The sequence below is a fragment of the Anabrus simplex genome, chromosome 8, assembly GCF_040414725.1.
Source record: "Anabrus simplex isolate iqAnaSimp1 chromosome 8, ASM4041472v1, whole genome shotgun sequence".
Classification (NCBI taxonomy): Eukaryota; Metazoa; Arthropoda; class Insecta; order Orthoptera; family Tettigoniidae; genus Anabrus; species Anabrus simplex.
Genome location: NC_090272.1, coordinates 145,130,970 through 145,149,088, shown reverse-complemented (window position 1 = coordinate 145,149,088; position 18,119 = coordinate 145,130,970). Strand labels below are relative to the sequence as shown.

General features: G+C 37.3%; 1 protein-coding gene across 1 annotated transcript in view; it reads left to right on the top strand.

Moving 5' to 3' along the window:
- Nucleotides 1–18,119, top strand: part of Pask (PAS kinase) — a 453,665-nt gene that overhangs the window by 408,058 nt on the left and 27,488 nt on the right. The window contains exon 20 of the mRNA XM_068229079.1: nt 10,745–10,975. Within this exon, the coding sequence (XP_068085180.1) occupies nt 10,745–10,975 (231 nt within the window). The remainder of the gene's footprint in view (nt 1–10,744; nt 10,976–18,119) is intronic.

Sequence of the window (18,119 nt, the reverse complement as noted above, 5' to 3'; positions counted from 1 at the left end):
TAGCTGCTGCCATTCATACAAACTCCCTATAAGTGTGCTTAAAATAATTGGCACTACAGCAGCACAGTCTTTCGCGGTTGCTTCTAATACTGCTTCTGTATCTTCTGTTACCTCTAATAGTGCTGTTGGAGATGAAGGGCAGTATCAGGAGACTTTCTATTTTTTTATTTTTTCAATAATTGGGTGAGTTCATCATGCCTTTTCTGAAACTATTTCAGTCTGAAAGTTGAGCCACTTTTAGCTATATTTTTGATAAAATTTAGCTACTTTTTGTGTTCGTGAGTTGGCAACACTGTGGGGTTTTTTTTAATATATTTTTAAAATTTTTTTTTTTGCATTTAACCCATAACCTGAAGATCGCGTGTTCATTCCTGCCGTGGCAGAAATATAACCTACTTTGTCATACATGGTAAAAGAACTCTGTACTGTTCCCACATAGCAAACTGTAATTTGGGACATTACACCAAGATCCGCTCTCTGGTTCCCGCTCCCCAGGTGTCACCACTGTGGCTGTACCTACGTTAGGCTTTGGCCAGAAGCATGTGCATCAGGAGAATATTTTGAACCTTTTCTTTTAGTTGCTAGAAATTCAACACTTCCTGTGAGCTGCCAGTATTAAACATCTAGTGTGTCATTGTAAATTGTTCTTTCAGCAATACAGTAAAACGTGCTCAAAGAGTATCGTATTCACAAAGACGCACAAATTAGATGCTGTCAATTGTGTACACTGTTTTATTTACAAATTATATACACATTATACACACACACATTAATGAACCGCCATCTTGAACAAACACTTGACTGCCACATTAAAATGTCAACCGACTACCAACACAAAAAAATAACAACATGAGTTTACACATTGTCCCTCCTCTGGCAAATTAACGAATCTGCAGATTGTAAAAAAAATCAGGAGAGGTGACAGAAGTTGTGATTACTCATGTTAAATCAATCTTTATATTTAATGATTGGTTTTATGTGTTAGCCATACAGAATGAGCTGCAGATATGAGACTTTGTACAAGGGTAGACATTCTATAAATAATCAAATTTAGACCAAAACTTTCGAACTACAAGTTCCCTTACTTGTCACTTTCGCTAGTTTGCCATAGTGGGGACGACATTTAATTCAACTAACGACTTTCATTAACAACTTAATTCCACTACCCACGACTGTCTCTTTATATACCTTACCTGGCCATGCTTCTAGAAAAATATGACACAACATGTTTTCTCGTATCTTCTGGAATCTCCAGTAACCTTTGTACAAATGAATAGAACATTCTATAAAACTCTAGTGACAAAAGGTGTGTTGTTCTAGACTCTTTCCCTGTGTTGCACAACATTACATCAGATTTATACATCATATATACAGGTAATAATAAATTCTATATATTATTAATTACATGTTCTTACATTAAATAAAGTCATTTAATATTCATACACCAGACGTATCGTGACATAACCTCACATGTTTTGTTACACAAGACAGATCATACAACACACAAATAATAAATGATACGACCATGATTTATACCAAATAAAGTCTGTACATTCGTTTTGAAAGCAACTGCAACTGCAGACATAATATAGAATGCAACATTAAAAAAAACAGGACCACCAAGTTAAAGTAGTACATCAATTCAGATATTTAGGAAGCATAATGGCTAGTAATAGTAGAGCTGAGATAGAAATAACAAACAGAGTAACCAAAGACTCTAACTTTTACAGTATCGTTAGACACCTACTATGGGATGAGAAGGTCCCACAAAGAACAAAAATGACCCTGTACAAGTCATATTTAATTTCCATCCTTACATATTCTCTGGAAACCTGCACAATAACATCAAAGGATTGTAGTAGGATTCAAGCCTGTGAAATGAAATTTCTTGAACAGCCCTCCAGAAGACACGACTTGATCACGTGAAAAATGATGAGATCCAATGTAACCTAGGTCTAAATGAATCGATAGAGGAAAGACTTAGGTCATCTAGACTTAAATGGTTTGGGCATGTTAAACGAATGAATAGCACAAGGTTACCATGTGCTTTGGAAACGAGAATAACAGGTAGAAGACCAGCTGGAAGACCAAGAAGAAGAAGATGGATGGACCAACTGAGGGAAGATGTGGAGAGAAGAGGATGGAATTGGGAATCTATCATGGACAATGAAATCTTTTTGAATGGGCAACTTTGGAAGACGCTCGTTTTCGAACACCCTATCCGGCTCGCCGGAAGGGCAAACCGATGATGATGACGACGACGACGACGACGATGATGATGATGAAAGTCCAACATAACCTGTCGTACATAACATCGTTGTCATACTAGTCCATTACACTTACATCAAGCGGAACTTGAAAAAAAAAAAAAGCAGAAACTTGTCCACTACAGAATATTTTCTTGGTCCCGGCGTAGCTTACTGCATTATAACATTCTTTCTTTTGTATAACATGGAAACGGAAACAAAAAATGAAGGAATTCTGTAAAATCTACTTGTACAATGAGGAAAATGTTAGGAAATGATGTGGTCATATGCACTATATTTGTGCATTTCTGGTATTGATATGATCACTGTCATTGTTTGAACAACTGCTGCACCTGTTTGGGGAAAGTGATAATATGGATGGTGGAACGAAATGCTTAAAAATGCATTGGCAATATCCAGCTTGTGTCAAGCAAGAAAGGTTCCCTGCAAGACAGAGAACTTCATTCGAAGTGATGAACAATTTTCGACACAACACATTTTTTAATCAGCTACAGCCCTTTTAGCAGTGAGAAAGGCCAAGAAAGAGGAGGAGACGGAAGAAGGAGACGAGCAAGAAAATAAAGATCAAAACAAGATTCGAATCCATGAACAGGTCCACAGTGCTTGTGTGAAGTAAAGCAACTTGCCATTAAATCTAACTCTTCCACTCTTCTTGAACTAATATACTCAGCTCAGGGCTGCATTCAGGAAGACACGATTAGAAAGAAGAGGAAACAAGTTTATTTGTTTGATCTGTGGTAGAAAGCTTATTGTTGTGAAGTACTGTATAGAGTTTTGTGTGAAAATAAGTTTAAGGAGTGTATATCCAGTGTACTGAAATAGTATAATATAGCATTGTGATAGTGCCAAAATGATATACTGTGTATAATTCTGTATGCAATAATAAAGTGCAGCAATAATGATAATAACAATGATAATTAATAATAATTAACAAATCAGTGTACCACAGAACTACGTACTGGTACATCAATCTGGATAGCCAAGTGTCATGCGTAGACAGATTTAAAAAGTTGTTAAAGATAGGAATCCTTAAGTTGCTGGTCAAGGAATTCAATATATACTGGTTCCTTAAAGATGCTGTTATCCATTCGAAGAACAACTGAGCCGAAGTCACATCGTTTTCCTAAGATATTTGTAAATGTAATAACGCATGGATGCTAGAAAGGCTCTTCTGTTGTTTGGAACTTGAAGGAAGGAAGGTGATTGTTGCGCGTGGAGGCTTAAGAATCGAGAGAGGCGCTACACTATGTTAAAAAATAGAGTTTCAAAAAACGTCTAGTGCGCCGTATAACATTAAAAAGTTGTAAAAGTAATCCATAAAATTGCTGGTCATGGAAATCAATATAGGCTGGCTCATAAGAGATGCTGCTTCCCATTTAAAGATAACTGAGTTCTAGTCACGCTGTCTTCTCAAGAAGTTCATAAATTTAGTACACATTGATGCAAAGCATGATGCTAGAAAAAAAGCTCTTCTGTTTCTAGAATCTTGAAGGACAATGGTTGTTGTGCGTGGAGGCTTTGTTTAATAATACATTATGTTAACTCTATTGAAGATATAATAAGACTTGTGAACTAATTTTGAGAATTTATTGTCCAGAAAGATGGAATTGTGCCGAGTCAGACATAAACATTAACTGTGGATCAAGATTTCCCTTATAAAACACCAACAAGCTAGAATATGCACTGACAGGGAAAAAATATCTAAACACCATGAAATAAGGAGTGTAGAATATGGAAATTTTGGTAGTATATTTGTCGAGGCAACATATTTAATTGATTAAATATACAAGACTACAAGTTAATATCCGCACAAGGAAAGCCGTCGCAAATGTGCCATGCTGGTCCATTAATAACCAGTGTAATCGCCTGGCTGTTGAATGCAGGCATGCAAACGTGCATACATTGTGTCGTACAGGTGCCGGATGTCAGCTTGTGGGATAGAGTTCCATGCCTGTAGCATTTTGTCGGTCAATACAGGGGCGGTTAATGCCGGTTGTGGATGATGCTGGAGTTGTCATGCAATGATGACCAATACATGCGTGATTGGGGACAGATTGCAGGATCGAAAAGGCCAAGGCAACATGTCGACACTCTGTAGAGCACGTTGGGTTACAACAGCAGCATGAGGGTGTGCATTATCCTGTTGAAAAACACCTCCGGTAATACTGTTCATGAAAGGCAGCACAACAGGTTGAATGACCAAACGGACGACACATCTGCAGTCAGGGTGCGTGGGATAATCACGAGAGTGCTCCTGTTGTCATGGGAAATTGCTCCCCAGACCAGAACTCCCGGTATAGGTCCATTGTATCAACGCTGCAGACAGCTGGAATGCAAGTGCTCACCTGGCCTCCTCCTAATGAACACAAGGCAGAACCGGCTTTCATCGGAAAACACAATGCACCTCCACTATATCCTCCAATAAGCTCTCACTTGACACCACTGAAGTCACACACAGCGTTGGTTTGGGGTAAATGGAAATCACGCCGCAGGGCGTCTGGCTTGGAGCTGTCCTTCAAGTAACCGATTTTGAATAGTTCAGTGCATCACTGTGGTATCAACTGCTGTTCTAATTGCTGCTGCAGATGCAGTCCTCTGCAACACAGCTATATGCTGAACACGGTGGTCTCCCCTCTCGGTGGTGCCACGGGGACGTCCGGAGCCCGGTCTTCTTGCGAGCATACCTTCTTGTGACCACTGCTGCCAGCACGCATGCACATTGGAGACATTCCTGCCAAGTCATTCTGCAATAGTGCGGAAGGAAAATCTACCTTCACATAGCCCTATTATACGGCCTCGTTCAACCATAGTGAGCTGTTGATACTGCCCTCTTCGTTGTCGTAAATGCATTCTCGACCCACTCAGTCATTCTGTCCGATCTCACAGGTAACTAATGTTCTCACACAGTATAGTATTTAATGCAAACCTGATATGCTACATCACGGGGCCGTTACTAGCACCACGCTAATGCGACTTGAGGGAAAGTTGAATCAACGTCATCTTTCAGATGTATAAACACGCCTACCAACGTTCGTTAATCTAGCACAACACCTTCTTGGTGCTTGGATATTTTTTTCCGACAGTTTAATACATAGAGTGGCTATTACGTTGCCATCTTTGAAGAAAGTTGAAGTGGCGACCACCATGTACGTGGAGCACTGTGTAAGAGAGTGCGGAGCAGAACTGAAAAATGAGACACTTTTACACATATCTTATTCATTAGGTATAACAGTTAGATGAATTGATGAAAATATAGGATGGAAAGCGTAGCTATTTGAGGCATATTAGTTTTTCTTAAGCAGAGGATCACTACAGAATCACAGTGTACTATAACATACTGTAACAAGAAACAAAATACGTAACATCTTTTTTTTCTTTTTTTTCTTGAAGCAACATATTGTTGAAAATGATTAAATCGATTAATGTTTAATCACAAAGATGTGGAGATATTCATACATTTCCAATTATTTATCAACATACAGAAGAGGCTACCTTACATGATTACAGATTTGGATGCATTTCTAAAGAGCCAAGAAAATAAAACGCACGTTAATGAATTATCATTCATTTCAAAGGCAACCTTTCTACGTAAATATTTGTATAACATACACTAGAAATAACATTTTCAATAAAGAAATTGAATTTTATATTGATCTGGTAATAGTCACATTTCGCGTTTCGAAACATGAACTGATACATATTTCTAGCTCTGTGTCATTGTCCCATGAAAGGAAGATCTGCCTCATGGTTTCTCTTTCCAGTTTTTGCTTAATAGCGCTGTATCTGTGGTGCAATCTAATTTAAAATACTTCTTTGTCATGTTGGCATATTGGGATTCCTCACTTAACCCCGTAGCAGTAAATAAATTATCATTACTGTAAAGACAACTGTTCTGCAACTGACTTTTTTCTGCCACATGCCAATTTCACAACATCATGAGCTGGATAAAGATACATTTTACATCTTTCTAGGCAATAAGTCCTTTCTTCTCTTTGGAATGCTGAGCAAACATAACCTTCACAGAGTCGTGGTATTTAAATTTTTTTCCACCTCATGGATGAAACTTCCTGCTATGTAGGCTACTCAACAACATTTTCAGAGTACTTGGTGAGTGACTCCTAATTTGTAGCACAGTGATAATGATTAATAGAGGTGTTGTCTCCAGAAGGAAACACAGTACCGGTACTAAGGTAAGATAATCACACCACTTTCTGGTGGTTTACAGTTTGCAGTGGTCAATGAATCAGTCCATCCCATTAAACACTTCCTGTATGCTGATCTGAATTGCTCTACATTGGGATTATTTGTTTCCTCCAATATTACATGTGGATGAGAAGAGCAATTCTACCTAGGTAAATTGTTCATAATGCCTTTGGCAGCAAACATCTCCTGTCATTAACTACACACTCAACCCCATAGAGAAACAGGACAAGGGTTTGACACACACATACAATGCTCTTCAAAATGTTCTGAACAGAGAGTACTTTTCTGCGTTGGATACCGCTTGCCTTTCTTCATATTATTCACCCACTGCCTAGTCAGCTATTTATCTTTTAGTGAGAACCTGTAACGAGAATTTGTGCTTTATAGTGGTGAAAATTAAGATTTTTTAAAATATATGTAGCCTTCTTATAATAGATAAGATGTTAAAGTTACCTGAAATAAGATAATTTTTTTGTTTTGTTCGAACAAAAGCGTGCAAAACAGAATGCAGGTATATTCACGCTTTAATAAATAAACCCAAACTATAAATAATTTCTGTCAACGATGAACTTGACACACATATGAGATTACTCAGACAGCTGTTGTCTTTCTTTGGTACATTTATATCATACTGTTTGCCTCCGCCCGAGCGCTAATCGAGTTGCTAGCCACTCTATGTATTATAGGTCCATTCTAGCGCATTGGTAAACACTTCCACTAAACCAATTATTATTCTTGTGCCAAAACGTCTGCTATCGTTTCTGCGCAAAAATTATTTTCTAAGGTTGAAATTTCAGCAGTCTACTTGCTTTGTGGGCTGACCCCATGGATATGTTTGTTTCCTGCACTAGACAATGAAGTGATTTTCTGGGACTTGGTTTTAACCTCAACCTGAATATCCCCGAGTTAATCTTCAGTTAAAACGTTTCTTTTTCTACTTATGCATCTTGTTTATTTATCTTTCTTTATGTAACATTTCAACAAATAAATTTGCTGATCAACTGCATAATTAATTTTCCAATCGGTTGCTTAATACACAAGCAATATACACAGTAACACCCAAGCAACAGTCGCATACACATTCCAGTACAATTCTTAGAAGCAACCAACTGCTGGGATATTTTGTCACCAGTCACCTGGCTTCCCATGTTGCAGTTGAGAGAACCGGAAGTTGGTCAACATAGAATGATAAGAAATGTTCTCGTAAAATGTGTACATTTATAATTTGAGTGTGCAATGTCCATTGATTAGTGGTTTATTGTACGAAAGTGCTTTTTGATGGTGACTTTGCATCTTTTCGTTAGGCTGTGTTATGAGTGTAAACTCTTTCATTGCCTGTTGGTAGAAAATGAATCTCAGACAGTCAGCATAGAAAAGGGTAAGCAGTAAGAGAAACTTAAAATTAAAAAAAAAAAAAAAAAAAAAAAGTCTTCAGCGTAAGGGAGACCCTGATAAAGGTAATCCTTGCACAGATTCAGAGGTTGGCGTAAATGAGGGTTAAATGTTGGTAGGCAAAGAAGTCCCTTTACTAATATCCTGTAAGTAGAAAGGCTAAAAACATAAATCATGCATAACTTTGAAAACTTGTTAATTTATAAGACAATAAATTATCAACGATTAAGGCAAATCTCAGTAAAATCGGTGCTAGTCTTACCTCATAAGATATTGCCTGTGCTACCACTCAAAGGCCTCCTGTTTCAGTACGTCATATGTTTCAATGAATATTGTATGCAAGTCACCTGATGACTGCCAAATTGTTACAGCTGATTCTAGCAGCTGTTCATCTAACACTGATGTTATGGGTTATGTAGTCTGTTGAGATCATGTTAAAAGTAATATTCTCTGCAGGGGTCAAACTACTGTCAACAACATTGATTTTCACCTCATGTAAAACTACATATCTGTATTATTTATTTCCATGCCCTCCACATACAAAGTTTGCTTGTTTATTTCACTTGCAGGTCCGGTAAAGTCAATTACACTGTGACTGAAGTATGACAGCGAGCAAGTGAAGCAGTTGGGGTTATCCCGACTCTCAAGACCACTTCCTAGACCACTCAACCATTGCCTACGATTCACAAACTAGGGCGTGACTACAGTAACCCACACCACGAACTACTGACAAAAAGAGAAATTAGGGATGCTCTTTATGTTGTATAAAGAACAATGGCGCAATCGGATTGGCGGACAAAATTTTTCCTTTAGAGAAAATGAGGTTATTTTGTTACTTCTGGACACGTGATTCAAATTGATAAACCTGCCATATTTGCTGTGCCAGAGCGCGAATCGCTGCCCGCTGCTAAACTTCAGGGAGGGGAAGTGGTGTATATGATAATGTTCTCCGCGAATGCAAGAGTTTCCTTCTTTGACTCTCACAGTATATTGTCTTTGTCTCTTACAGGCAGTATCCACACTTTGTTAATTAAGTGTAATTACACACACAGTATAAGAACACACAGTAATTATGACACATTTGTCAATCAAGGAATGCATCCAATCATTCTCCTCTCGTTTGTTGGTCTCAGTAACATTCTTTATTATGTAAGATTTATTTACTCGCAACATGTTAAAAGGAATTAATTACTGAACGAAAGAAACAATACGCCCAATGGTTTGATTACAGTAAATCTTCAATATCCCCCCCCCCCACTTGTTCTTCACCTGAGAGGAAAAGTCCATGGGATTATATTGGCTGAGCATGGGGGCAATTTAACTACCATTCTCCCTGGATGATAATCATTTAAGTGCTGCGTGACATGCTGAGTAATGTGATGGAGTTATATCATGACACGGTCACATTCGTAGTCGAATACCCAGAGGAACATCTTTCAATAATACAGACAGTGATTCTACCAAGAAACGGTAGTATTATTCACCGTTCAGGAGGAAGGACATAGGCTCAAAGAAATAAGTCACCAACAATGCCGGCCCAAATATTGATGCTAACACGATGTTAAAATGTGCCCACTACTGTCATGTGAGGGATGATATTTTCCACCCTCCTTCATGTAGTCGCCTGCCAATGAAGGTTGAAAGATGGTGATTAGGGTGCTGATGCCATAAATCAGTGCGGCTGCTCTCTTATTGCCATTTGCTGTGCCATAGGCTAGTTGCATATCAGCCATTTCTTAGTTGTTGTACTGAAACGGAGCCATTCTCACCAATTTATACCACAAACTTAGTAGTTAATATAAACCTAAAAACAACAGCAACAACTGTACAGTACATTGCCTACTGGAACTGGGAAGTGATTGCGCTGTATGAGCAAGAAACTTGTGCATTCTCACAGAGCATAATCTCTATCTCTGCCTGTCTATCATACACTTCACTTCTCTTCCCATCCCTCCTTGACAGAACAAATACGGCGAGTTCGACAATTTGAATTGCGCGTCTGGAAGTAACAAAGTAACACCATCTTCTCAAAAAGAAAAATTTTCTCTGCCAATACGAATGCACAATCATTCTATATACAACACAAACGGCAGCCTTGAGTTTTTGTCGGTATAATTTCTGATACACCCTGTAGATGTGTTTAGCGCTTGCTCGCATACTGCATTACATGGAAATTGATGTGACCAATCATTACCATTTTAGCTTATTCTTTGCATAGTGGTCACCACTATATATTTTCCCTTAAAAAAAGAAAAGGCATAAAAAAATGTGACAGTTATGCTATGAAATGTGTTCACAGCAAAATCGCATGCTTGACTGCAATGGGCTGGTTGTTAAGTAATGTATGGGAATTTGTACCCTTTGTTTACTTACATGTTTGTTTGAACATTCAGCTGCCACCTTCAGTACCTTAATGTTGAAACTGGTATAATTTTTTTATTTTTGATGATGCAGTATATTCTTCAGTTGTTTTCACTGTTCAAAGAATTTCATGGTTGATTTTGCTATGCGAATAAGAGAAAAGAAAACTTGGGTTGAGGATAGGTGTTACAATTTCAGTTACTGTTGCATGTGGAGTTCTCTGGGAGTGTTTGGATGGGCAGTTATCCTAAATTGTATTTTATTTCTTGTAAGGAAGCTCACCCTCAATTTTGTGTTTTTTAAGAGTAAATTTAGTTTCAGTGAAATGCTCATTACAGAGATCATGATAAACGTACAACTTGTAGGAGTTGCTGATTTTATTTTATTTCTTATTGTACAGCTGGATACACTGAATGTTTGTCAGACATGTTATTCCCTTGAATATAATTTTGTATTTTCAGATATAGCTGTTCAATCTTTTTATTTTAATATTGATAGCATTACAGGGATTTGCTTTGTAGATCCACAGGAAGCTCACCCCCCTGTATATTATGCAGAATATCGCTGTGATTCTGCTAATGATTCACTGTCCAACCGCTTCCCAGTGACCGAATCCTCATCGGCGCTTCTTTCTAATAATGATGAAGAATCAAATGCTGATGATCGTACCGTTGGGAGTTCCAACTCACTAGGGAGTCTTACAACGGTGGAGAATTTTGAAACAGAAGAAGAACTTCAAGCATTAGCTGTTGGTAAGAAAATTTTATATAACATTGGTTAAAATCATCAAGAAAAAGAAAAGAACTGTTAACATTTTTGTGAGTTTTTGTTCATCTGTTTAATAAAATGTTGAATTATCATATCAGGTTGGTTAAAAAATATTGAGCACTTTGTAAGGTGAACATGAAAGAGAAATGCAATAGACAACAGAACCTACAACCTAAGGGATGTCACTGTTGTGTAGAATAATGCTTAAATAAGGTTCATCAATTTAGTAACTTAATAGCGATATTAACTTACTAGCATGCGTGAGTGTTATTGGAATGATTGTTGTTCATTTCTGAATACAGTTGAACCAGAGTTATACGTAGGGACTATATGAAGGTGAAGAGCAGATTTTTTGTATAACTAGGAATTTTTTTAAAATGTTAAAGTGAGGTGTAAGCAATTCCTAAATGCCGAGCTATTTCAATTTTAGATTGTGTAGATTACAGCCGATTTCTTGTATAAATTTTACTTTATCATCCAGCATGTAACTTTTCCCTTTCTGTTCTCCAGGGCTGACTGACAGCAATGTACAGTAAATTTCTACTGATAGAACTATAGTTTTTATAACTCATTCACAGAGCGAGTTGGCCGTGTGGTTAGGGGCTTGCAACCAGCAGATTGTATTCGGGAGATAGTGGATTCGAACCCCACTGTCGCCAGCCTGAAGGATGATTTCCCATTTTTCACCCCAGGCAAATGCTAGGGCTGTGCCTTAATTAAGGCAGCCTCCTTCCCACTCCTAGCCCTTTCCTATCCCATCATTGCTGTAAGACCTATCTGTATTGGTGCGACATAAAGCAACTTGTAAAGAGTTTATAACTCAATACAACCAGTTTCAGCTCTCTTGCATCATTTTAATATGTCTCGTTTTCATAACCTGCTTAGAGTTAAAATGGAAACGTGTATGTCTCGTAATCTTTCTACTTTAGCTTTATGCTATGTGGACACTCCCCATGACCTTTGGTACAGCACCGATGTCTCTGGATAAACTCCTGCTGCCAACAATGCTGACTAATGTATCGCATTCCTAATTCACCTGTATTTCGGTAACAACAGAAATTCATACATCTAGGGCACTATTTAAACTCTGTGACTTGGAAATCAACTCACTCATAATCTTTTAGTTAAATAACGCGCAGTCACTTCCCACGGCCTTTGTTACACTACCGCACCCCTCCGATATCTGCAGCTGATGTCCCACCACCATCAATACTGACTAATGAATTCCATTTCTAACTCGCCTGTATTTAGATCAGACGAAAAGCCTGCATTGGTGAAGTCATTTTACCTTTTTTATGTACAGATAAACTGCATTTAATGAAAATTAAGACGTATAACACTGAATTATGTATAAATGTGTTATGTACAAATGAGATTTACCGTATTTCTCTGAATCCAAGACGACCCTGAATCAATCCCCACTTTTTCCTTCAAAAAGAATAAATCAGGCTTAAGAAGTGCTTTGTGAAATCATATGAATGCCTTTCTTGTACAGTACTTATTCTCTTGCGGCTACACAATTATTCTTCATTCCGCATGTTTAATAACTTTACTAAGGAAAATTTAATGTGTCCTCCTGTTCAATACATAACATAACTCCATCATTAGATGGAGTAATAAAAGTTAAACATGTTTCAACTCATGAATAGTTACACGGGCTGTGAAAGTCTAAATGATAATACGTTTCAACTCTTTGAGCCATCTTCAGTTAAAAAAAAGGGGGGGGGGGTTAAAGTTGTTTGCATAATAGAAGCTAAAAATGTGTTAAAAACATAATGAAGGAACAAATGAAAAAACAAGAGAGACATGACAGAAATTAAAAAAAACATTTCAATATATACACATTTCTGTCATTAGATGAAGTAATAATCAACTTGTTTGAGACATCTTCAGTGAAAAAGTTAGCATTTTTACATAATTGAAGCTAAAAAGTGTGTTAAAACCTATGAAGAAAAGAAAGAAAACAAATGAGATAAGATGGAAACAAACAGTGAGTGTTTATATTGAGGTTGTGGACCTCTTAGTCTAAAATCTTTCCAGTGTGATATTAAAAACATGATGAAATTACTGTGTAGCAAATTCGGAATTGACAGTCTGTCTTAGTAGAATCACCATTACCACGAATAGTTAAGAGGAGAACGAAAAACTTGAGAATCTAAGTTTGAGAGGAAACGCATGCCAGATGAAATGTATGTGATACGTGGTGGAAAACTCCTAATGAATTTCAAATTTTAGAATAGCAGCACTCTCGAAAGGCCTGATCTTCTCAATTTTAGCGGCCCCGGTCTCAATGATTGTGAGTGCTACTACTTGAACGCACTCTACGGTGTGATGGCAGTAGTGCCAGACCTGTAGCTTAGATCCATTCCAACAGAACAAGGATGAGCTAGGCCACCATAGCTCAGTTGGTAGAGCAACCAACGCGAAATCGGGAGGCTGTGGGTTGGGATCCCACTGGTGTCCGGTTGGCCATTTTTGTTCTGTACTTTACATCTCTTCTACACCTACTAAATGTACATAATACGACCTAATAGGTTGAAAGTCGGTTTCGATTACAATGTGGTCGTGAAAATTCAATATTCATTGACTTGGCCCACAAGGGGCGACTTGAACATACATACGGTGTGATGGCAGTAGTTCCACACCTGTAGCTTAGATCCTTTCCAACGGAACAAGGATGACCTAGGCCACCACAGCTCAATTGGTAGAGCAACCAACGCAAAATCAGGTTGTGGGTTCGGAATCCCACTGGTGTCCAGTTGGCCATTTTTGTTCTGTACTTAACATCTCTTCTACACGTACTAAATGTATGTAACACGACCTAACAGGTTGAAAGTCATTTTCGATTACAATGCGGTTGTGAAAATTAAATATTCATTGACTTGGCCCACAACGGGCGACTTGAACGCACTCTGCGGTGCGATGGCAGTAGTGCCAAACCTGTAACTTAGATCCTTTCCAACGGAACAAGGATGACCTAGGCCATCGTAGCTCAATTGGTAGAGCAACCAATGCGAAATCGGGAGGTTGTTGGTTCAGATTCCACTGGTGTCCGGTTGGCCATTTTTGTTCTGTACTTAACATCTCTTTTATACATACTAAATATACGTGACATGACCTAATAGGTTGAAAGACGGTTTTGATTACAATGCGGTCGCGAAAATGAAATATTCATCAGTTTAAGTTGTCTAACGAGCAGAACTCTTTGAGAAGAATATGTATTTTTCTTGCTCAAGTGTATGTTCAAGCCTGATTTCTTTTACCAGAAGCAACTTCTCTTTGTGTCAACTGATAAATTTTCATGATATTGATCCAGAAATCAGCAAGGCTGCAGATAAGTTTTCCTTCCATCTATGGTGTAGCACCTGAGGAGCGCGTACACCAATAATAATAATAAAAATAATAATAATAATAATAATATGAATTAGAATAAGAAAAACATGAATTAGGCCATGAGCGTGAGCACATAATAATAATAATAAGAAGAAGAAGAAGAAGATAAATAGGGAAATAGTAAAAGAACAATGTTGCGGCGGTTTCATATCTTATAAACATAACTTACAGGTCTAATAAACGACAACTAAGGAAGGATTGGAATGTGAAGGAGCCCGATTGAGTGAGGTTCATGGGAAAGTATGCCCTTATGGGGAAGGAAAGGTTCACGATCATACACCTCGAACTCATAATTTTGACAAATCAAAATGTAACCTCTACTTTGTTGCACACAAACACAAATGAACGAAATGATGATACATGATAATAGTAACAATAATTAACGCAGGCTAAAAATATTTAAGACACAATCAAAGATATTGAAAACGAACACACATTTTGCACAAGAAGACAAACAGTAACGATCAGGTTAAACAACATATCGGCTAAGGAAAGATAGTGGAAAGCGGCTAGGACCATACTCAGGTGGTGAAAGGTATTGGCAGTGCTAATGAAGTGAAATCAATGGTGATTCAAATTCAAAATACAATTTACTTAATAATTGTGATGGAAATAACACGCAAATGTGATCAAACAATATTACGTTTTAAAATTTTAAATCATTCTAACAATAATAACGAAAAATTACCCAGAATGTACAAACACAGTGGCGCTACTTTATATTATTTTAGGAAGGAAAATCTCTCAGAATGTTCAAGTTTCATGGCGCAATATTTAAGTCACATTACACTATAATACACTATACACTATAAGAAAGAAGAAGGAATATACACGGAAAGAAGAGAAAACTCAACATTCAAAATTATAATCTTAGTTCAGAGCGCATTTAGGAGGCAACCTCTTCAAAAATACTTCTGAGAAAAGGTGCCCGTCCTAAATGGGAATATGCTCAGATGAAGCAGAACTATGAGACAGCCCCAAGGTGTAAAATTACGATTTACATTTACTACCAAAAGGAATTGAACATTTTACATTTTAAACACAATTTAAGAACACAAAAGAAAAAGGGAACTGTCTCTTAACAAACATGATGTGACTCGCCACAAAGGCTAATTCATATTAATTTTAAATTTGGCGACTGAGAGAGAAGCGGGTAAGCTTCGGCGATAAAGAGAAATAGAACTGAAACCTACATTTGAAGATTACTAGCCAAAAAATGCAATAGCCAAGTGCTGTAACTGTTCAACCCCTCATCAAAACACTTGGTGAGGTGAAAGTTATTATCTTGGGACACATAAATATCAAATAAACTATTTGTGGCTTGCCCGCAAATTGCCACGCAAATAGAAACAATTAACATTCCATGGTTTCCCATTTCTCTATGTAATGTTTGGGCGCCAGGGTTACAGTTTTAAACAAAACTGTAAACCAACATTTATATTTACTAGCATAGAGACTTATAATTAAATCACAGGGGTAGGATTTTAAATAATTAACCATTAAGTATCACTTAAGAAAGAAAATTAACGCAATATAAAATACAAATGAATTTATTATACAAAAAAAAAATGAGATGAATCGGAAAAGTTCCTTAAGGCGTGGAGGGATTTAGAATTTACTGAATTTACTAATTGCTTGCTTTATCTAATTGAAGCTCACCAATTGCAGCTTCCGTTGAAGTCATCTGGTTTCCGTGGTTACTCGTTCTCTCCTTCTCGATGTAGAATTTGCTCCATGGACATCCTTCCTTCCTTCTCTGATATGGTATGGGCTATCTGGACTAGCACTCCCTATTTGCCTAGTCTTTAAATTAGACATTGGCCCTATACTTGTAAAAACTGATCAGCGTTGATCGTATGAGGAGAAAATTCAGAGATATGAATTTTTCCATATTAGTAGAAATCTCAATCCAACTGAGCTATACTCTGTATACGGTACAGACTTGTACCAAATTCCGCAGACTTGAACTAAACATAGTTCTTCGTCCAGTATATTTACTGAAAATAACACAAGCCGTAAGCTTCTTTCGTCTCACGCAGATCCGATAACATTACTGCATCTAAGTACTGTATCGAAGCGACAACACATTGTACAAAAATAACTATGTCGTGGAGCGACCACACACTGTTTCAAAAATCAAATGACGTCTTTCAAAGTAGATGTTCACAGTAGAAGTAGTAGTGATGGAGTATCCGTCAGTATCTCGCTCCGCACTTGATAATATCACCGGGCTCCCCCACTCTTGGTAACAGCTTCATCTCAGATCTCTATATAACAAAACATCTGATTCGTAGATCGCATTATCATCTCCCCTTCTCTTCTCTCTTGTCGAGTCCAGTAGGCGTGGCAATGATGTATTCCGACCAGCTTGCAAGCCTCGCGCGCGGGTCGCTGTTTACTGCCTTCGCCAAACCCAAGAGTCACGCAAAATCCCCAGCTTCAAGAATAACCCTCCGTATACACAAATATGAGATGAAATGAAAACAACTATGTCTCAACATATTGACCGTATTTACAACATAATGAATTCCTATCCTACATAATATAATAATTTAAATAATAAAACGATGTTATCATATATACAATATGATTCCAAAAGGCCTTGATTACAAATGATTGACGTTGAATAAATATGTTATTACGAATAATTGCCGATGGCGGATAAACTTGATATCAAATGATATTGCGTAAAATGATATTATATTAAATTAGTAGGGCTGGAGAAGCCTGGACGGTTACAGTGCTTACCATATCGGAGGAGGGGTCAAGAGACCCCTCACCTGGAGGAGAGAACTTCTCCCTTCGCCGGTCGGAATTACAAGACGGCTTGGAAGAACTTAGCACTCGCCAAGTGCTCCTCTAATTTCTGTAAAAAATATTTTCACCGCCTTGTCAATACTTTATACATTTTATTTTATTTAATTACCGTACATGTACATGTTTCGAGAGCCACCGCTCTCTTCTTCAGCAATGCCAAACATTAAATTGATCCTTGGACTATGGTACAATGGTATAATATAACAAGTATATATGAATTTTGAAAATTGTTACAACAGTTTCTCTTAGTTTCACCTTTCCTATTTACTATGTCATTTGTTGTAGATTTTACCGGAATTTTCCTAAATAATGAAATCTATTAAATTAATCTCTATATGTTAATTTATGTCCTTATTTACATCTGAAAGAATAAATATTTCTTCTTGTCTAAATTTAACATTTACTTGTCATTTAGTGGAAATCCTTAAATAAATCAATTTGTAAAATAACATCTATAAAATAGTCCTTATCCTAAAATCGTAAAATTATAAATAATAAATATCAGTTTGTAAAATAATAAATAACATCTATAAAATTAGTTATCCTTTAAAATGTTTCTGCTCTCTTCTTTCTTCTTAAAGTCTGCTATAATTTTCTAGACCTCTCATAAATCAAAATATCTTCTCTTAATCTCGTCCAATTCTTCATTCCATCTAATTTATCCAAAAAAAAATGATGTGATATTGTTCTGAACCCAAACAATATGTCCTCCTTCCTTCCTTCCTTGTTGTCAATCTGCTAGTCTGCTACTGGTTACGCGATGACCATGCTGGTCGCTTTCTAACCGTCAAACTCTTCAGCTCGACTGGTTGCCAAAATTTAACCTTGACCGAAGTATTCTTGTACTAGTTTGAATAAACAAACGTGTTCTGCCTAACAAGGTCATTGACAGCAGAGAGCAGAACACGTTTGTTTATT